The sequence below is a fragment of the Peromyscus californicus genome, unplaced genomic scaffold (assembly GCF_007827085.1).
Source record: "Peromyscus californicus insignis strain IS unplaced genomic scaffold, ASM782708v3 Scaffold_15__1_contigs__length_86483966, whole genome shotgun sequence".
Lineage (NCBI taxonomy): Eukaryota > Metazoa > Chordata > Mammalia > Rodentia > Cricetidae > Peromyscus > Peromyscus californicus.
This window is the reverse complement of record NW_026294447.1, coordinates 62,265,401-62,286,830: the sequence shown is the minus strand read 5'-3', so window position 1 is coordinate 62,286,830 and position 21,430 is coordinate 62,265,401. Positions and strand designations below refer to the sequence as shown.

The window sequence follows — 21,430 nt, the reverse complement described above, 5'->3', positions numbered from 1 at the left end:
CTAGCAGTCTTCCCACCCTTATGGGACATGTAAGCTGGGAGCTTTGACAAGTCCCAGGGGCCTAGAACATGCCAGCTTGAGTTTGGGAAAATTTCTGTCACTATGACCTGAGAGACTTTCTGGTTGAGGTCTCTGGTGTCTCTGTATCAAGAAACTAACCTAGCCTTGCATGGTGGCATATGCCTATAATGCCAGCACTTGGGAGGTAGGAACAGGAAGATCCTGAGTTCAAAGCCAGCCTGGGCTACATGGCTAGGCCCTCACTCAAACAAATAACAAACAGACCCCCCCACACACACACACACATGCACAACCTACCTCGGGCTAGTTGCCGTTTACTGGGGAGAGGGCAAACCAGTATCCCTATTGCTTCCTCTTTCATGCTGGTTTCCAAGGTTCAGCAGCAGGCATTAGCCAAAGTGGCCTAAGTTCAAAGTGGGCTTCTCCCACCAGTGGGTGCTGTCAGTTACCTGCCTCATCTTCTTCAGCCTGGTAGCACCCCCTGAACATAACCCACTATTGCTCAGGGAGCACACACAGTCCTCCATGGTGAATGTACTCAGCCATGTCAGGGCCCTCTTCTGCTGCTGTTGTTGTGGGTAGTTCAGGGCAAAGAGTGTGGGAAAACCAGGCCTAGAGCCCAGAAGATCGTGCAGCTGTGGAGATCTGGAGGGTGGTCAGGCCTGTGTCCCCAGGAAGTCTCCAGCTCCCTCCTGAGCCTCTCCCAGCTGAGCCTCTCCCAGCTCTGTTTGCCAGAGGAACGGCAGAGTGAGAATAGAGGCCTCGTTTAGTACGAGACGCTGGGATTGCCTTGGGATTTAATAAGAAGAGACTGATGGGGTACATGGGTGGATGGAGAGAAAGTGATGGATATAGAGAGATTTAGGTGGGTAAATAAGCAAGAGAAATAAGTATATGGATAGAAGGATGAAGGGAGGGATGAATGGATGGAAGATAGGTAGATGTAGAGAAGGATGGCTGGCAGGACAGAAGGAAGGACAGAAGGGGTGGGTTAGAGAGGGAGAGAAGGAGGGAGGGATGAGTGGGTGGGCAGATGAATGGATAGAGGATGGGTAGAAAAACAGATGGAGAAACAGTAGAGGGATAGGTGGTGGAGAGAGGGATAGATGGATGGGTAGAGGGGTGAGCAGGGATTACAGAGGGACAGATGGGCCGGTGGAGAAGGACTGAAGGGCAGGGATCGTAAATGGATAGCTGTAGAACGTGAGTGGCAAGAGCGTGTGGTCACACTGTATGATCCTTTTAACATTGCTTCATGTTGGAAAACACAGGCACACTACTGAATAACTCATGAGCTAAAGCAGAGGTCATAATAAATGTACAGCATGGAGAACAAATATAACACACACCCTGCAGACTTGTGGCCACAAAAGACTGGGGTGTTGAGAAACAGCTCCAACCCCGTGTGTGGCAAAGACAGTACCTCAGGACCTGGAAGTGTGGTCTCTGTCCTGGGTCACTAGGGCTGCGGCAGGGGGAGGGTTAGCAACTGGAAGCATGCCTCGGTGCATTTGCTCAACACCAGACGCCTGAGAGAGCTGGAGTGCACTGTTTAAATTATACTTCAATTTTTAAAAATCACACAAAAAAATCACATATAGGGCAAAGAAGTAGGTTAAGTCCCAAGAACGTTGAAAAACAAAGATAAAAATCAAGAGGTTTAAAAAAAAAAACACCCTCCATGAAATAGGATGTAGAAGAGATCAGTGTTGTGATTGAAGATTTAAAAGATATATAAGCCACGGTGACAGAGGATGAACCCTTTATCAGATCAAGGAGTGTTATGGGGAATATGTAAAGAACTCTCAGAATTCAACAATAAAGAAACAAACAACCCCGTTTTAAAATAGGCTCAAGATCTGCACAAACCCAGCACCGCAGAGGGTACACAGGTGACAAGTGACAGGAAGACATCATCATCAAGCCAAACCACCCGTTAGAATGGCTAAGCCATTACTATCCAAATCAACAGACACAGCCCATCCGGACAGTCATGCCGCAAAAGGAGTGCCGTGAAAGAGCGTGGAGCTGTTTGCCACTCCTTTACTACCCAGAGATGGTGCTGAAAATCTTACAGCAGTTCACTGATCCAAGCTAGAAACTACCTTTTCAACTGTAGCTAAAGGCCCGTAGTCCATCCAGAAAATGGAGCACTGCTTAGAGGGTGGGGGGAAGATCTAGGAATTCGCACCCATGGACAGCTCTTAAATGCAGTTCTCTTACACAAAAAGCCAGAACCAACAGGCTTCTGCAAAGGCAAAACCAGAGAGAAGGGAAAAAACGACCGGGGCTAGGGAGGACTGAGCACGTGGAAGCATTTGGGGCCTGTGGAACTCTTAAGACCGTGGTAGGGGATACACAGCTTTGTCACTGTTAAATCTGTAGACGTGAGTGTTGGAGGGTGGGTTTTCTCTGTGCAAATAAAACAATGCAGAACAACTGGCCAGTTGAGATGACTTCGTACATTAGGCACTTGCTGCCAGACCTGATGACGTGAGTTCAATCTCGGGACACCACATCATGGAAGGAGAGAACCGACTCCTGCAAGTTGTCCTTTGACCTCCTGACAAGCTCTGTGGCATGCATACACACACACACACACACACACACACTAAATAAATAAATAAATAAATAAATAAATACCAAATTGTTTTTTTTTAAACAAAAAGAAATCCCAAAGAAAGATATTAGCGTATACAACTGTATATCCACATTGTAGGAAGCCGATGAAATGGACCAGGCACTAGAGAAACAGGGCTCCCAGAAGAACACAACACCTCAACAGTTCTCTATCAAACAGACTGAAGTAATAGTTCAAACATTCCTGGGCCCAATTTGGAGGCTGGAAGGACCTGTTTTGTAAGCGGAAGGTTTAGCAGACAGCAATCTGCAACCTTACAGCATGCTGGACTAAGAACCAAGTGCAGCCCTCTGGCAAGATGGTGGTTTGACCAGAGGGCAGCCCTGGAGAGGTGGTGTAGCTGGGAGGAGCACCCACAGCCTGCCCTGCTGAGCACCCATTTACTCTGTCCCCAGGGAGCCAGCCCAGGGAAATAAGGCAACTTGTCTGAAGTCACAGGGCAGTAAGGTCAGCCCAGGGTTGTGTCCCGAGCACTGAGTACTCTCTCGGTTGGCCTGGTGACGTGGGAGGCTTCTGCAGGTGGGTGTGCTGTGGGTGTGAGTGACAGGTGTGTGTCTGTTTATGCTCACATGTTCATCCATCACCATCTTGATCACGTGAGCAAGTGTGGAAGCAGCTGGGGTTCTAGTGGGAGTCAGGGAGGAAGGTGTGACTTTGGGGTGCATGACTTACCCACCACGCTGGAAGGAAGTGTCAGAGCCTGGCTAGCTGTAGGTGAGGGGGCAGGAAGTAGAGGTGGCTCACCTGATCAATGTTTCTCCTTGGTGGAAAGTGTATCCCTTGCTGTCCCGAAGCCCATGAGTCCCTGCAGTAGGGATTGCTTCATGAGCATATGGTGTAAGACTCCAGGTTTAGGATGAGGTCTGCCCATGTGACTGGGGTGGGGTGGGGGGTTTCTTGCAGGGCAGAGAGCTCATCAGCTCCAGAAGCTGCAGTGTTTGGGGTACTTGGTGACTTCAGCCCTAGACCTCCCCTGCTAGTTACAGGTGAGGGGACCCCACAAGACAGCAGACAACAACCTTGTGTGATGCCCAGCTTTGGGAACTGAGGTGGCCACAGCTCCAACAACCTATTTCTGGTGAGTACAGAGAGGTCGCGCTGCTGGGCTGCTTTTCTTTATGGACTGTCTCACTACCATGTCTCTATGTCTGGGGTGGTGTCATGGGTATGTGGTGTAGAGAAGAGGCCAAACCACAGTACTACAGCAGGGCAACCCTGGGCCTTGGAGTTCCCCAACCCAGGTCACTTCTGCTTTCAGTGGTAAAGGGAGAGAAGGGACACTGTCCCAGATTGCTGGGCCTTCCCCTCTGCGCGTTCCTACGGCTGTTCTGGCCTTAAATTCCAGCCGAGGTCCCCCAGCTTTGTGGGTTCCCCTGGCTGGGTGTGGTAAGGAGGCAGGGCATGATGCAAGAGTCTCCCAGGTCTCATCATCTTACCTGGGTCATCTGTAGAGCCTGCACCAAACTTCGTGCCAGCCGCCAACAGCCGTTGGGCTTCACAGTCATTGGTGTGGACATTCAGCAGGACTTCCCGTGCAGGGCATTCAGCAGTGTCACTGGTCTCCACCCAACACCAGCAGCACCTCCCCTTGTATCTCCGGAGATGCTACATGCTCCCTTGGTGGTGGAGGCGATGGTGGTCACCCCACGCTGGGTGAAGGCCACCGGCTGTGCTCTCAGGTGAGGGTTGGGTGGCTTTGGTGTGGGGGTGGGTGGAGGGAAGTTCCCAGGGCATAGAGGGACCGGCTGAAGAAGGTCGGGCTGCCCGTGCCTCCAGTGTTTGAATCCCAGTCTGCCTCAGGCCTTTGGCATGGCTGACATCCAGATGACACAGAAGCTGAATCTGCAGGTCTGGAGCATGGCCAGATTGCTCCAGCAGAGGATGCTGAAGGCTGCTTTCTCTGTGTGCTTATCTCCAGGTGGCCTGGGATTGGGTAAACAGGAGTGGGCATGTACTCTAGAGTGTACTTCTGCATTTCAGTACAGGCTCCAAGCTGAGTCATGGGAAAGACCCTTGGAGCAGGCAGTCCCAATGTCTGGGGGTGGCCTTTGTGTTCGGGTTCTTCCTGCCTCAGGGGAACTTTAGGGTAAATAGGCACAGTTCCTGGAAGCTGCTCAGAATGGATCTGGGGGCTGAGGGTGTCCACTGATGGGCTGTTGGCCTAGATCATAGAGACCAGAGATGGGCTTTGGTGGAAAGGGCAGTGGTCTTTCCTGGGGGAGGAAAGAACATGTGTCTTGCTTGGCCCGGCACATGGTAGGTTGCTGTGGAATGGTCTGTATGTCAAATTACTCTGATTGGTCAATAAATAAAACACTGATTGGCCAGTGGCTAGACAGGAAGTATAGGTGGGACTAACAGAGAGGAGAAAAGAAAGAACAGGAAGGCAGAAGGAGTCACTGCCAGCCGCCGCCATGACAAACAGCATGTGAGGATGCCGGTAAGCCACAAGCCACGTGGCAAGGTATAGATTTATGGAAATGGATTAATTTAAACTATAAGAACAGTTAGCAAGAAGCCTGCCGCGGCCATACAGTTTGTAACCAATATAAGTCTCTGTGTTTACTTGGTTGGGTCTGAGCAGCTGTGGGACTGGTGGTTGACAGAGATTTGTCCTGACTGTGGGCCAGGCAGGAAAACTCTAGCTACAGTAGGTGGTCACTGATTAGGCCTCTCCTGCCACCTGGTTGAAAAGTGCTCTGCCTCACTCCTCCCTGAGTCCAGGGAGCTGGTCCTACAAGACACCACTAGCTCCAAACAGCTTTGGGTCTCAGGCTGGGGTGGCACAGAGTGCCCAAAGACTGTTTGTAGGAGCATCCCTGCTGATACTCATATCAGAGAGCATCAAGGATGGCCAGGAGTGGCCAAGAGATGGAATTAGGGACAGAAAAGAGATGTGCGGGAAAGTGGATTGGACCCAGATGAGGGGACCACAGAGCCAGGGCTCTGGTCCTGAAGGAGACTTAGGTTTCCCAGACCCTCCCTGTTGCCTCCAGCCCTCCAAGGGCTTGCATCTAACACATGGAAGCTGAGCTCCAAAGCTGTGGTCCCTGGGACACAACTGACTGGTACTCCCAGTTCTCAGGGACAGGCTGACTCCATCACAAAGCGGAGAAAAGGAGAAAGTCAAGAGTAGGGCCCAGGAGAGGCATGGACACGGGCTTTCCTCAGCTGAGGTGACCAGTGGTGAGTTCAAGTGCGATGGGAGTGTAGGGGGAGGAAGAGCAGGTGCCAGGCAGGGCTGGAGCCTAGGCTGAGGAATGTCCTTCTTGTCCCAGCTAAGGACTCAGTTGTGCTCTAGTCTCTAGGGTTGCTCATTGCAGCCCTGGCTTGGCAGGTGTCGGGGTAGGTTCTGGACCCTGACTGGGCCAACCTCGAATCTTCCTGGGTTATTTCCAGAGGTAGAGATGGAATGTTCCAGATTCCCACACTGAGGAGGGTAGCTGGTGGGAACACTGCTTCTAAGATGCCTCAAGGCAGGTTCCTGCACCCAGCCCCAGCTGCCCTAAGTCCTTCTGAGTGCCCCGGGCTCTCCAGCCTGCCTTGGAGCCCCTTGACCCCTGCGGCCCTGGGAGAGTGTGGTTGGACACAGGCAGTGACTCCATGCCCTTGGATGCTTCCTCTGGCCCCTATCCATTGATCCCCTTAACCACTCTGCTGAGGAGGCCGCAGAAGAGCTGCTGAGAGATTCCGGCCAGCCCAGAGGGGAGAGGCCTTACTGCCCTCGGCTCCCTCCTCTCCTAACACTTGGAACACAGCTCTCAAGGCCAGGACTCAAGAAGCTGCCTTTGATCATGAGATAAAGACCTGGGGTTGGTTTCTGAAGGTCTCGGAAGCTACCAGGGCAACACTGATAAGGGATAGGGCAGCCTGGGCCCAGCTGGGACACAGTGGAATGTTGTCGAAAGCACAGTGACTTGTGATTCTTGCTTGGAATGTGCCCATCTCAAAGGGACCAGGGCGCTGAGAATTGGCAAGCCCTTGTGTCTCAAAAGCCCCTTTCCTTCCCCTCCCTCTTCTGTTTTGGGTGGGTCCCTTCAACACTTCCCTTGCTGAGACAGGGGACCTCTTGCTGCCCTCTGGCGAATGAGAGGGCCAATTCCACAGAAAACTCCATTAACCTTCGCCCCTTGGCATCAGTAAGGCCCAAAGGTGGGAAAAGCAAGAACAGAACTGTTCTTGGGGGCACAGATGATACCAAGAACAAGGCAGAGGGGCTGAGATTGTACCCTGTGGACTCCCATCTCTGCTGTGGGATCAGGTGCCCCGCTAACTCACAGCACACCCAACAGACAGCCAGGGGTCTGGAAACAAATGAGCATGATGACGAACCTAAGGAGACAGACCATAAGGTCATCAGCACAGAGGCAGCTTGTCAAATGTGGGGCAACTTTAGTATCATCGAAAGTAATGACTGTTGGGGCTGGAGTGATGGCTCAGCGGTTACTAGCACTGGCTGCTGTCGCAGAGGACCTGGGTTCGATTCCCAGCATCCACATGGCGGCTGACAGCCTTCTGAATTCCAGTTCCAGAAGAGCTGTCACTTCAGTTCTAGGAGATCCAATGTCCTCTTCTGGCCTCTGGGTATCAGGAATGCACATGGTACGTAGACATACTTGAAAGCAAAACACCTATGTTAAAAAGAGGAGGAGGAGGAGGAGGAGGAGGAGGAGGAGGAGGAGAAGAAGAAGAAGAAGAAGAAGAACTGTTTGACAAGACTATACCAAGAGAGTAAAAAACCATCAATCCTGCACTCCTGTTAAGAGGCTGTCCTGGCTGGTTTTATGTCAACTTGACACAAGCTAGAGTCATCTGAAAGGAGGGAACCTCAATTGAGAAAATACCTCCATGAGACCCAGCTGTAATGGGGCAACCCATTGTGGGTGGTACCATTCCTGGGCTGGTGGTCCTGGGTTCTACAAGGAAGCAGGCTGAGCAAGTCAAAAGAAACAAGCCAGTAAACAGCACCCCTCTGTGGCCTCTACATCCGCTCCTGCCTCCAGGATCTTGTCTTGCTTGAGTTCCTGTCCTGACTTCCTTTGATGACAGACTACGACGTGAAAGTGTGAGCCAGATAAACCCTTTCTTCCCCAGCTTGCATTTGGTCATGGTGTTTCATCACAGCAAGAGAAACCCTGACAAAGACAGAGGCCCCAGTGGAGAAGTGGCCCATGAGTCCATCTGTGGAGGACACGTGTCTGTCTACAGACAACAGATAAGCAGCATGCATTCATCTTATGGTGGAGCAGTATCCAGTCATAAGGAAGAAGTGTTCAGACACCTGCTGTAGCTGGTGAAACCAGAGGACACTGTAATGAACAACGTGAGCAAGGCACACGGGCCAAAGAGCATCTGATGATACTGATGCTGAGGTCCCTAGATTGGTTGCCTTTGTAGACACAGGAGGTTGAATCATGGTGGCCACAACTGGGTAGGGTGGTAACTTAGTTAGGAGTTCTATTGCTGTGAAGAGACATCATCATGACCACAGCAACTCTTTTTGTTTGTTTGTTTCTAGTCAGGGTTTCTCTGTGTAGTTTTGGTGCCTGTCCTGGATCTCACTTTGTAGGCCAGGCTGGCCTCGAACTCACAGAGAGCTGCCTGGCTCTGCCTCCCGATTGCTGGGATTAAAGACATGCACCACCACCACCCGGCCACATCGCAACTCTTACAAAGAAAACATTGAACTGAGGTGGTAGCTCACAGTTTCAGAGGTTCAGTCCGTTATCATCATGGCGGGGAGCATGGCAGTATACAGGCAGATGTGGTGCTGGAGTAGTAGCAGAGAGTCCTATATCTTAGAGGTAACAGGAAGTTGACTGAGATAATGGGCGGTATCCTGAGCATAGGAAACCTCAAGGCCCACCCCCAAGTGACACACTTCCTCCAACAAGGCCATACCCATCCAACAAAGTCACACCTCCTAACAGTGCCACTCCCTATGAGATTATGGGGGCCAATCACATTCAAACTACCACAGGTGGTGTTGCTGAAGGAGGACTTCCAGCGTTACAAAGTGAAAAAGTCCTGGAGATGACGGTGGATACTGGAAGTACTCATTCAAGAGTGGTCAAATGGGCCAGGCAGTGGTGGTGCACACCTTCATCCCAGCACTCGGGAAGCAGAGGCAGGAGGATCTCTGTGAGTTTGAGGCCAGCCTGGTCTACAGAATGAGTTCCAGGACAGCCAGGGCTACACAGAGAAACCTTGGGGGGAAAAAACAAAACAAAACAAAAACAAGACAAAACAAAGAAAACGGAGTCGTCAAATGGACATTTTGTAATGAACTTCAACCTTGTTGAAGTTAAATGCTGTGAGAGCTGTGTGGTTTGCCACACTGAGACCTCTGGGGCAGGCAGGCAAGAGTGCGGCTCACCCCAATTCACAAGAATTAGTAAATGTGAGAAGGAGGCTAACGGCCACCTGTAGAATCAGAAAAGACAGCTGCCACTACTCGTGGTGAGTGGAAGGTGGAAGGTGGAGCTCCCGGGAAGGCCCATCAGGCTGCAGGAGGCCATGTCCACTTGTGCCTCAGCCACCGAACCCTTTTGCCCTCCAAGGAGAGGGCTGTTGCGGGGGGCAGTGGTGTCGTGGCCAGTGACCCAGGAGAACCTTGCTTGTGCATGAGATTCCTGGAAGGTCACAGCCCATGAGCAGCTCGAAAGTTCCGATGAACTCTGTCTTGTGCTCGTTTGTCAGCTGCCTGCCCCACACCCCCGAGGGCCAGCTTTCGAGGGACTGTGCTGCCACCCACACAAATATGTAAATGTCTGTTGGGGTAGGGTGAAAGAGAAAGAGGCCTCCAGCGGCACGGCCTCGGAGCCTGGCATGGGTCTGGGCGGGGTGGGAGTGGAGATGCAGAGAAACTCCTATCCTTGGACTCACCCAGGGATGTGATGTCTGGGTCATGACCTTTCTGCTCTTCTGAAGTTGCCCCTGCACACGCTCTTTCAGGGCCGACTTTGCCTTTGCTGCTGGAAGAGCCAAGACTGAACTGGGGACATCGAGGGCTGACAAGGGACAGGGCTAGTATCCCCAGGCCCAGAGCCAGCCTTTTGGGTGGAGGGCGGTTGAGTTTGGGGTGGGTCACAACAGTTTCCATCTGGCATTTTCCGGGAAAAATGGGCTACGACTGGATGTGAGATGTATGAGCCCCAGAAGCTTCTGTGCCCACCAGCCCAGGCAGCTCTCAGTGTAGGAGGCTGCCCCAGTAATGCCTCCTGCTTACTCTCCAGCTTTCACGGGGCCCTCATGAGGAAAACTGCTTGTAGAACAACTGGGTGAGGACTTTGTTCTGAAATAAAGGACGGTTTTTCAAACAGAGCCAGGGTGGAGGTGTACCCCTGCAGGGCTCTGCACCCAGGAAGGGATAGGCTGGGATGGTAGGGTACTTTCAGGGCACCAGGTGGGTGTTCTAACAAGGAGCAGTGTGTCCAATCAGTGCCCTCCTGGCACAGGAACTCCCAATGCCAGGCCCAAGATGGAAAGAACTGGCTATGTGACCTGCCCTGTCTGGCTGAGGAGCAGGCGAGGACCAGTCCATATGGAAAGGCCTGGCCCAGCCATTTTAGCCTGGATCTCTGAGCTCTCAGTTCCTGAGCGAAGGTGAGGCCTTGCTGAGGGTGTCCTCAGAGCAAGATCAAACCAGTCTGGAGCTGTTTCCTGTCATCCCAACCCGTTGTCATACAGTGATGTAACCTTTAGGCTCAGCCTGCGTTGTGGTTAGGGGAGTTTCAGAGTGAGCATGCTCAGACCCCCACTACTTCCTGAAACCTTTCAGCTGGGCCTGCAGAGGGGTGTTCAGTGCCGCCCCAGGACGGGCCTGCTCAGTGCTGCCTCAGGACGGGCTTAGGTAAGTCAGTGGGTCCTGGGTCTGGGGAGTGGGCCTGGGGGAGCCAGTCCCTCCACAGTGGTGTCTGAGAGAGATGTGCTTTGATGTACAATAATGGGGCTTGGCCCGAAATGTTTAACCAAGGTCTGTCCCCAAGAGGGAACGCAGGGGCACCATACTCACCCACGTTGGGGCACAGGGATAATAGCATACATCATACTGCCCATGCCCTGACCTACCTGGATACTTCTGAAAGATCCTTACTCCAATTGTAGGTACAGACAAGAGTGGAGGGACTAGACTTCCTCTGACAGGGAACTGAGGGCCACGAAGGCCTTGGGAACATCCTGGGCAGTATGGTTGGTGGGGTGAGGGGGGTCCTCTTTCCAGGAGTTACCTAGGGTTGGAGTCAGGTTCTGAGGAGGGATGGACAGGACAGGGGAGGCTCAGCTGGTCATGGGGCAAGATCCTGGGACTAGCCACTAACAGACTTCTGAGGCCAGGCATTCCGCGTGCCCCGCAGAGCGGATCTTGTAACCTCTACTGGGTTTGTGAGGCCACCCGGACAGACTCATGAAGTGTTTAGGTTAGCCACCAAGGACTGGAGAGTGAGGCGAACAGTTGTCCTGGTCTTACAGACGAGGGCACATGGCACAACCTCTTAGGGGGTGAACCACGCAGAGGACTGAAGACGGAGATAACCGAGGGAGGGTGAGGAAGACTAGCTGGCACAGGCGCTCGGTTTAGACATCAGTCAAACTGAAATGTGCATTTAAAATTGGCATTTTTTTAACCTTTCAAATTGGGAAGCGTGGTGTGGGGGATGGGCCATCAGCTCCACATGACATATGGTCCACACCAGTAATTTAACAGTTCCTGCCCAACGGGCACTCTGAATTTGAGAACAGAAAGAGGTTGGAGATTTTTTTTCTTGCCTTTTTCTTTGTGTGTGTGTGTGTGTGTGTGTGTGTGTGTGTGTGTGTGTGTGTGTGTGTTTCCATGTGTGTGGACACGTGTGAGTGGACATGCACATGGATGTGGAGGCCAGAGATCCATGCCCAAAATCATCTTAATTGCTCTTCTGCCTCCTTCACTGAGGCAGGGCCTCTCAGTCAAGCCCGAAGTCTGCAGATATGGCTAGTCTTGCTGGCTGGTTTGCTCTGGGGATCTCATCTCCACCTTCTAAGGCTGGAATGTGGACTGCCACATCCACCAGGCATTTATGTGGGTTCTAGGGATCCAAATACAGGTCCTCATATTTGAACCCATGTTCGACAAGCACTTTTACCACTGAGCTGTCACCCAGGAGAGTCTTGTAGGAGGATGGGAAAGCGAATTACCAAAACAACCAGACATGCCTGTAGCAGAGAAATGGGGCACCGCATGCTGGTGACTCGATGGGATGGTCCAGTGGCCCTCGGCTACAACCCACCTCACAAGTCCCAAGTGAAACAAGCAGGTAGAACCAGCAGGTGGCAGAGACAAGGTGTGTCCTTCCTTTGTGCTTTCTTGTCTGTTTGGAAAGCTCCATAATCCAAAGGTGACAAGCATGCTTCTGAAGACTGGAGGGACGGGCATCAGTGCAGGCAGAGCACAGGGCTCAAGGGCTGTGGCCATCACATGGGGCATACTGCCTGTGCATGCCTCGGGGACTCTCTCTCCAGAGCACCACTCTCCCCAGAAGGTGGATTTACGTAAGGGGCTGTGCAGCCACAGGCTGCGTGGGATGGGGATGACTCTGCAGGAGGCTGGAGACAGGAAAGTAGAAGTGGGAAGGATGATGAGAGCTAGGTGACCAGGAGGAAGGTGTGGTTTGAAGGCAGGCTAGATAGCATCAGCCTGAGCATGAGGGTGGACAAGGGGAAGTAGAGGTGTGGCTGGAACTCAGGGCAGATAGAAAGGGACACCCAGGTGACGCGGGCCCGTTCATCACATAGCCTGGTGGGGTTCAGTCTGTCACGGGTCCCTCTGAGTACATACCAAGGAGGGAGACTGAGTCCACCAAGTCCAAGCAGACATCATGAGCACGGTAAACCATGTGGCCATGGTCTTGGTGGATGTCGTGGGCCCTGTGGCTATGGTAGACCCTCCTCTGCCAGAGTCTCATGATGTTTGGGAGCATGCTGTTGCTGAGTTCTAATGAAAGTCTGCCACGGTCTTCTCCCACCAGGGGTCAACCATTCTCAACCACCTCACAAATGAGATACAGCCCTAAAGATGGTCCAGAGGAAAAAAATTCACTACTCACAGCCAGGCCAGACCCCATAGTAAGCTGAGAGGGCAGTGTCTACTTCTTGAAGTGGACAGACACTGGGATCCTTCTCTCCCTGGACTTTAAGCACTCTGCTCGGGTTCATAAGATGGCCTGGCCCGGCTATACTCTCTGAGACAAGCATGGAGCATGGGGCTATTGGCGCATGCCCCTTCCTATGGAAGAAATAGCCCAGTTATTGCAAGATGTCCACAACAACTGATCTAGCTGGGTTAGGGATCCTGGGAGGTTAGGCGAGGAGCCCTGAGGGTCCTGAGCAAGACCCCTTTTATAACGGAGAAGACTGATAACAGAAAGGGGAATGGCGTGTAGCCTGGCAGGCTGGGAAAGGGGCAAGCCCAAGGCACAGTGTGCTCCGAGAGCAAGACATTGACCAGACTGCAAGGCCAGTGGCTGGTCAGGGCTGGGGGTACCCAAAGCCAGCCATGGTGAGGGGGCCACATCATAGCATGGGGGTTCAAGAGGCGCCCTCTCTGTGGTGTCCCAGGCTGCTCCTGCCTGAGACTCATGGTTGGCCTCCTTTGCTATGGGTGCTGATGCCCTGGGGTTTAGGGACATGACCCAGATGTGGATATGGGAGCCTTGTGTTTCCCTGTCTAGGTTGAGCAGATAGTCCCAACCGCCTACCCGATCTCCCTGGCCAGGCTCTGTCCACAGGTGACTGGGACTTGCCTGGCAGTTAGGGCGGTCTCCCCCAGTGCGTCCTCACCGCAGGAGGAAAGTGTGTGTCACGTTTTCGGTTGAGCCCCTGCTTCCTCTGGCTTCTTTCTGCAAAGTGGCTGAAAGCTAAGCACCACCCTCTTCCTCCTCCTCAGGGCTGCTTGGTGCAGGGGACAGGCCTGTCTTTCTAGGCTGGCTCTGCTGGCTCTTCAGAACTCTATTTCTAGTTGGGAGGAGGGCAGGTGCTGTGCAGCTCCCACTGCGCACTCTGGGGCTTCAGGCTCCGGTCCGTGTGGTCACGTGTTCATTCACTAGCGTGAGGGTCATGATTACTGTTATTTTGAATTTGGAAGGAGAGGGCAGCTTGCTGTGTCAGATATAGGGCAGGCCTTTAAGGTCCACAGCCTGCTCAGGGGCTCAGGGGCTCAGCAACTGGCAAGGAAGTGGGACTCCAGGTGACGTGTGGTGTGACCCTAGGTAGAGCAATACATCAGACAAGGTGGCACCCCAGATGGGTGGTGCTCGGTTGAGGTGATGTCTCCCCTCTGTACCAAAGAACTCTGACTGTGCTGATCCCAGGTAGGACTGGCTCCCTTCAGCTCTTCTCTTGAGGGCCCTGGCCCATGTAACTGTTGTCAAGATTTGGGGACTCCTGTAGTGCATCTCAATTCTCCCCCACCCTGGAACTCCAGTTTTGGGAGTAGCCAGAGAGTCTCAAATCTCTTGCCAGGCCTTGGGCACAGCAGCTAGGATGAGTGGACACACAGTACCCACCTGGGACAGCCTCTGTCACAGCACCCAGAGTTCAGGTGAGGGTCTTAGAGACCCTTGGCAGGGTCCTTGAACCATGCCTAAGACCCAGAGGGACAGACAGACACCTGTTCTGTGCCCAGCAGGTCGAGGTGTGTTGGGAACACGCAAGGAACCTGCTGAGGACATGGCCTGGCAATGGCCCTTCCTGCTCTTCCTGGCCCCGCCTCTCTTTAATGGTGCTGAGGTGTTACTTCAGACTTCTTCAGAGGTTGGTGAACTTCTGTAATCTCAGGTGAATGGTTTGAGAAGGGAACAGGGAAGCTGGGAACTGGTAGCTCCACCTGTGAAGCTGCAGGGCTTGGTGTGGATGTCTGTGGGCTCAGCTTCACTTGGACTGGCTTCTAGAGAATTCCAGTGGCCACTCCTGAAGGCCCAATGTACTTTGGACAGATACTGTGGTTATCTGCCTGACTAAGGGGCAGCCGTGGTCTGTGTTGTGGGAACAGGTGGGATGAATCCAGTGAGGAATTCCTCGAGGCCCAGCCCCTGCCCTCCATCTGCAGGTCTGTGGAACACATGGGTCTTGACAGGTCTGAGTTGTCTCTCGGGCTTTTCTGGATGAGGCTTCCCCAACACTGGCGATGCACTGAGAGCCTCCTTTCGAAACCTCTTCACCTAGGTGACACAGAGCCCGTTCAGAAGCACCCCTGCCAGTCAGAGAAGGATCCACTGGATTCCCCAGTCCACAGCTCCATGCACTGATGGTATTTCCCTCAGAGGGTCCGGGAGGGGTCCTTGTCCCCTTCACCCTGGTGATGTGCTTGAATATAGCTTTTGGGTCACACATACTTAACTTTTTGGGTCATTATTTAATCAGAAAAAAAAAATTCCCTTAGGAAGAATTTTAGCAAGTTAAAAGTTAAATTTTCTTAAGGTTGTTGGAAACTGACTGCAAAATTGGGCTGTGAAATATTTGTACCCACCAACAATCCCATCATAGAGCTTCAGGGCACCATGTCTCCAGTCTCCAGAACACCGACTTAGTTATTTTTGCCAACCTGACAGGAAGAAAAGACAAAACAAAAACAAGAACCCCCTTCCTCGTGCTTATTTTTGTATTTCTTGGCCTTTGGGGAGCTTTTCTTAACTCTTCTGTGGACGCTCATGTGCCTTCCAGCTTTGCCAACTATGACAAACAACAATTTTAACTATGGTACCCGGGGTGATGCACTGATGCTCATTGGCTTCCCTGGTGCCCGGCTCTCTCCTGGGTTACCTTTCGTTGCTTGTGGGATGCTCTAGCATCTTTGTTGAATGAGTTCGCCTGCGTGCTTTCATCTGAAGTGCTGGGGTTACAGGCACGCAGCACCATGCCTGGCTGGCTGGCGGGGTGGTTTCTTGTTGTTGTTGTTGTTGTTGTTTTGCATTTTTACCCAAATCCTTCTCAACTTGCCCTTTCTCCAGGCCCCTTGAAGCTGCTGCCAGAGCCGCCTTCACAAGGGGCACAAAGCCCGCATCGGAGCTGCCATGAGAACAGAGCCCACCCATGCAGCAGGTGAGAAAGTCTCCTTTGACTCTGACACGTAAGAAGGCCGCAGGAATTCCTCTGTGGTATACCTGGTCTCACCATTCAAAAATCAACATGCAGCCGGGCAGTGGTGGCACGCACAACTAATCCCAGCACTCGGGAGGCAGAGGCAGGCGGATCTCTGTGAGTTCAAGGCCAGCCTGGTTTACAGAGCGAGATCCAGGGCAGGCACCAAAACTACACAGAGAAACCCTGTCTCGAAAAACCAGAAAAAAAAAATCAATGTGCAGACTTATATACTGAAAAACAGACTCAGAAATGTTCCATCAAGAACTCAAGCAGGGCAGTGGTGGCGCACGCCTTTAATCCCAGCACTCAGGAGGCAGAGGCAGGTGGGTCTCCAAATTCGAGGCCAGCTTGGTCTACAGAACTAGTTCTAGGACAGCCAGGGCTACACAGAAAAACCCTGTCCTGAAAAACAAAAACCAAAACACCAACAAAACAAACTCAAGACGCAATGGGCTGGGGATGCGGCTCCGCTGGGTAGAGTGCCTGTTGAACAGGCATGAGGCTGTGGGTTCAAGCTCCACCATCACATAAACCCATGTGTGGTAAGTGGTGCAAGCTAAATAGTGCATGTGAGCCCAGCCTAGTCAGTCAGTTCATCAGTGAATCATTCAATAAATAGGGCTCAAGACACACCCACTTCATAAGTGCTAGGAAAAGCCAGGTACAGGAGTGAGGGGACATTTGGTACTCTGAATGTCTACTTCCTATGAGAGTGACCAGTGGTGAGTCATGAGCCATCTGGTAGCCCAAGAGAGCCGTCAGGAGGTCCCAGGAAGCAGCTGACCAGGAGCTTCCCATGGCCTTCTCATCCTTCTTTCCACTCCAGAGGCTCCTCCTACTCCAGGTCTGTTTACCAAGGTCACCTGCAGGGGTGTGGGGTTGTGAGGGCCACAATCATGCTCAGATGGTCTATGTGACAGGACCTAGTGTCCATAGAGAAGACCTGAAGGCTTCGGTGGGCCTGATCAGGTGGCAAGGGACAGAGAGAGCCACACCAGGGCATCTGTGGCTGGACTGTGTGGTATTGTGAAACGCCAGGGCCCAGGTTGGTCCCAGATTGTGTTTATTGTAGTTTTCAGTAAGACTGTGTGGGTAGGGGTGGAGGACAGAGATGGAGTGTCTGAACTGGGATCAAGCGGTGAACTGGAGACAGGACAGAAGGACAGAGGGGTGACTGAACCAGGGAGTGGACAGACTCCCATGTGTGGCTGAGGGTGCTTTGCTTTCACAGTGGTAAGGGAGCTGTCCAGGTGAGGAGTCGTCTAAAGACCTGTAGCTGCCCGTGGCTCAGTCCTCACCCTCACTGCCTGCTGGTTCTGATGCCAAGATTTGACACTGGGGTCCAGGGCAGCTCACCACCTCTGGAACCTCAGTCTCAGTTTCTCTATCCAGATGTGATAACAGCATGCCTTGGGTGGTGAGTAAGGGCACCCGGATTGTGAGAGGACTGCATCTCACAGCCACTGTCAAAAAGGAATTAGAAGAAGAAGACAGATGTTGGCTAGCCCTGAGCGTTGTGGGTGGGGACGTAAAACAGAGCAGACACTATGGGAAGTAGCCCAGGGTTCCTCAAGAGAAAACACGGAGTGGCCACGTGACCTAAGTAAGCTTGCCTTTGTGCATACCCAAAAAGGAGACAGCAGGGACAGAAGTCAGAGTACACCCGTGTTCACAGAAGCATTATTCATAATAGCCCAGGGGTGGCAAGCAGCCTAGGGTCCATGGACACATGACGGATAGTGGAGTGTATGTGCACTGTGGAATGTCATCCTGCATGGAGTGTCTTGATGGGGTGCTATTCTGTCTTAAAAAGAAGAGATGTTCTGACATACCCTACAAGGTGGATGAACCGTGAGGACACTACGCTCAGTAGAGTAAATCTGCACTAATGAAGACTCTATTTGTGTGAGCCCCTCTACAGAGTTAGGGAGAATGGGGGAAAAGGGAACTGGGGATGGGAGTATCAGTGTTTCTAGAAAAGCTTTGGTCTGCAGACTGAGAAGTGTCTAGAGGTGGGTAGTGGCTGGGTTCAGCACTGTGGATGTACTTAGTGATAGTGAACTGCATGCCGGGCAATGCCTCAGATGGAATGTTTTGTACTATGTGCATTTCATCAGAATTTTTAAAAAGCAAGCCTGGAAAATACATGAGTTGAATAAGAAGGTATCAGGCTCTGTGTCTGGGGACAAGCCACCTTCTTGACAAGGAGCCCTCACCTGAGGGACAGTACAGTTCTCAGCTGACATCTGTGACCACTGTGACATCTCATATGACCATTCATATGGCCAAAGTTGCCCTTATGGAATCTGTCCAGGCTGAGGATGATGACGTGGGCAGCTGAGGTCACAGGGAGTCTGCGACAGCTGGCCAGAACACCCAGAGCCACGCCAGCATGTGGGACACATTATTTCTCTGGACAGTTGGATGTCCATGTAGAGGTCAAGGGATTAACGGGCCCTGAATTCCTGTGGGAGGCCAAGCAACAGATATCAACCTGGGACCAGAAGACAGTGTCCCTGAGGCCCTTGAATCAGAGCCAGGGCATGGCTGAGGGTTTTGCCACCAGATGGCCACTGTGGCCAGAGAAAGAACCACAGCAGTCAAGGCCTGGGGCTGATGCCTGTGCTAGCCAGTCTCTGGTCCCACTGGCTCCCTCCAGCTGGAGTCCTTTTGAACTCCTGACGTGTCTAGTCTGGAGTCTATGGAGCTTCTATTTTATTTAAAATGTTTATTTATTATTTGTGTGTGCGTTTGTGTGCGTGTGCGTGCGTGCGTGCGTGCGTGTGTGTGTGTGTGTGTTTGCCACAGTGCACATGTGAAAGTCAGAGAACAACTTCCAGGAGTTGGTCCTCTCCTTCTCCTGTGGGATCCTGGGATCAAGCTCAGGTCACCAGGCCTGGCAGCAGGTGCGTTTTACCTGCCGAGTCAGCTCTCCACTCCCGCCGCCACCGAGTGTCTTAACTTTTTCTTGGTATGATGAATCTCCCTGGGGGTTTCCCTAGACTCCCATCCACCTTGCCATTTCTGTCTCACAGGAAACACCACGCTGGGGTCCTCTGAGACCTGCCACACACCCTATGAGGAGAGCAGAGTGGTCCTGATGGTGGTGTACAGCGCAGTGTGCATGCTGGGCCTGCCAGCCAACTGCCTCACGGCATGGTTGACACTGCTGCAGGTGCTGCAGAGAAACGTGCTAGCAGTCTACCTGTTCTGCCTGTCACTCTGCGAGCTGCTCTATATTAGCACGCTGCCGCTTTGGATCATCTACATCCGGAACCAGCACAACTGGAGCTTGGGTCCGCAGGCCTGCAAAGTGACGGCTTACATCTTCTTCTGCAACATCTATATCAGCATCCTCTTGCTGTGCTGCATTTCCTGCGACCGCTACCTGGCAGTGGTCTATGCACTGGAGAGCCGAGGCCACCGCCACCAGAAGACGGCCATCTTCATTTCTGCCGGCGTGTTTGCTCTTGTTGGACTGGTGAACTACCCGGTGTTTAACTTACCGATGGAGAAGAGCTCCTGCTTTGAGCCCCTGAGGGTGAACGCTACCATAGCCACCTACCACTACCTGCGGTTTACCTTTGGCTTTGCCGTCCCTCTTGTCACTCTAGCGTTCACCAACTACCGAGTTTTCAGGAGCATCAAGCTGAGCACGAGCCTGAGCGCGGCCCAGAAGGCTAAGGTGAAGTACGTCGCCATCGCGGTCGTCACCATCTTCCTGGTCTGCTTTGCCCCCTACCACCTGGTGCTCCTCGTCAAGGCTGTCAGCTTTTCCTTCTTCAGAGGAGCCATGGATGCTGTGTGTGCCTTTGAAGGCAGACTGTACACCGTCTCCGTGGTGTTCCTGTGCCTGTCCACAGTTAATAGTGTGGCCGACCCCATCATCTATGTGCTAACGACAGACCATTCTCGACAAGAAGTGTCCAGAATCCACACGGGGTGGAAAAAGTGGTCCACAAAGACGGAGGTTATATACTTAAAGGACTCAGAGGAGACACGCTCACCCACAGCGCTTGCACACACCTACACCTTCCCCAAGCCTGTGCATCCTCCAGGGTCACAGCCGGCTGAGCCGGGTTTACAGTGCTCCCCAGAAAGACTGCCTGAGGAATTCTGCTAAGCCCATTATGCCTCAGGGGAGGATGCTAAGCCTCGAAACCAGCACCAGTCACATATTCCTGGTCCTTTGAGCCACCATCTGGAGTGTCCACCACATGGTAGATGCCTTTCTGGAAGATACACTGCTGATCTTTCCTTCCTAAGGCCACTCAACTCTGTAGATATCTACTCCTTGGATGTCCAGAACCTCCAGGCTCTCCTATGTGGAAAGCAGCCGTGTTTTGAGAGCACCTTAGGCTGCCAGGGACTCAGGCAGGATGTGGCTGGAAGGAGAGCCATCGGCAGGGCACTTTGCAGAGCACTGGATGACGACTTTATTTCCTATGCTTTCCTGCATTGTCCAGTGGCTACTGCAGTATATATTGGGGCTTTCCACAGAGGTAGACATGACCTGCATCTAAGGTTATCAATATGCTGCCTAGGGGCTGTGACACAGCCAAAGAGCCATGGGGGATAGGAGTCCAACCCCGAGGACTCCCAGTGGGGCTTGTTCTGCGTAGACATAATTGTCTTCTAGGGGAGCCATGGGGCATGGTGGCCAGTTGCTCCAGCTCCTGGTAGCCCCATATATCCTCCCTAGGGAACCCTCTACCATTTACTTTAGGAAATGCTAGTGGACACCCCAGAAAGAGGTTGGCATAGCTGCTAGCAAATAAGGGGGCATCTGGCATCTGGCATCTGGCATGCCTTTCTGTGCCTTGCGACTTCTGGCCTTGGCGTCGCAGGGGAAGTAGGCTGGGACTCCAGAAAGGGCAAGTCAGGAGCAAGCCTCTCTGCCCCGTTTTCTCCAGCGTTGGATCAGAGACAAAGACCTCAGGGCTCTGAGTCAAATCCCAGCTACTCCTTAAGAGCCTTGTCTCAGCCCAGTCATACGCATACTTTTGTTAGCTACCTCACCGGGTCACTCACCATTGGGGCTGACCACCCTCTTCCCCAAGAGACTCCCAACATACTTGGAGTACAAGGGCTATAGGCAGCGAGCTTAGCGGGCTTTGGAGCCGATGCCGCTGAAGCGCGCACGCCCCACAGGGGTTGTTCAGAGATGGTGATAAGTGACATCCGAGGTTACCTTTTGTTCTTCATTGTAAGAAGTACTGAGAAAACCTGAGAATAAAAACACAAAAACAGACGTTGATCCTAGCCTCCTTTTGTTATTGTTGCTTATCTTTTATGTCTTTGAGACAGGGTTTCCTGCGGCTCACTACCAGAGGATGAGCTGGGACTCCTGATCCTCCTCTGTCACCTCCCAAGGGCTGGGATCACAAGCACCAGCTCCTAACTTCCTCTTTTGTGGTTTTTTTTTTTTGTTTGCTTGTGTGTGTGTGTGTGTGTGTGTGTGTGTGTGTGTGTGTGTGTGTGTGTGTGTGTGAGACATGTATGGAGGCCAAAGGTTAACACCTGATGTCATCCTCCATTGCTCTCCACTGTATTTATTGAGACAGGGTCTCACACTGAACCCAGAGCTCACCAATTTGGCTAGACTAGTCAGCCTATTTGCTCCCGGAATCCCTATCTCTGCTTGGCAAGCAGAAA

General features: G+C 52.4%; 1 protein-coding gene across 1 annotated transcript; it reads left to right on the top strand.

Annotated features, from left to right (window-relative positions):
• The first annotated feature begins 2,509 nt into the window (after positions 1–2,509).
• Positions 2,510–20,937, top strand: Gpr132 (G protein-coupled receptor 132). Its single transcript, XM_052738133.1, has 4 exons — positions 2,510–2,514; positions 4,114–4,341; positions 15,654–15,733; positions 18,811–20,937. The coding sequence occupies exons 1-4, from the start codon at positions 2,510–2,512 to the stop codon at positions 19,896–19,898; spliced, it is 1,401 nt and encodes a 466-aa protein (XP_052594093.1). The 3' UTR covers positions 19,899–20,937.
• The last annotated feature ends 493 nt before the right edge of the window (positions 20,938–21,430 follow it).

Coding starts and splice junctions, on each gene's coding strand:
- Gpr132 (XM_052738133.1), top strand. Junction 4,342..15,653: donor GCCACCGGCTGTGCTCTCAG/GTGAGGGTTGGG, acceptor GGCCCCTTGAAG/CTGCTGCCAGAGCCGCCTTC. Junction 15,734..18,810: donor AGAGCCCACCCATGCAGCAG/GTGAGAAAGTCT, acceptor TCTGTCTCACAG/GAAACACCACGCTGGGGTCC.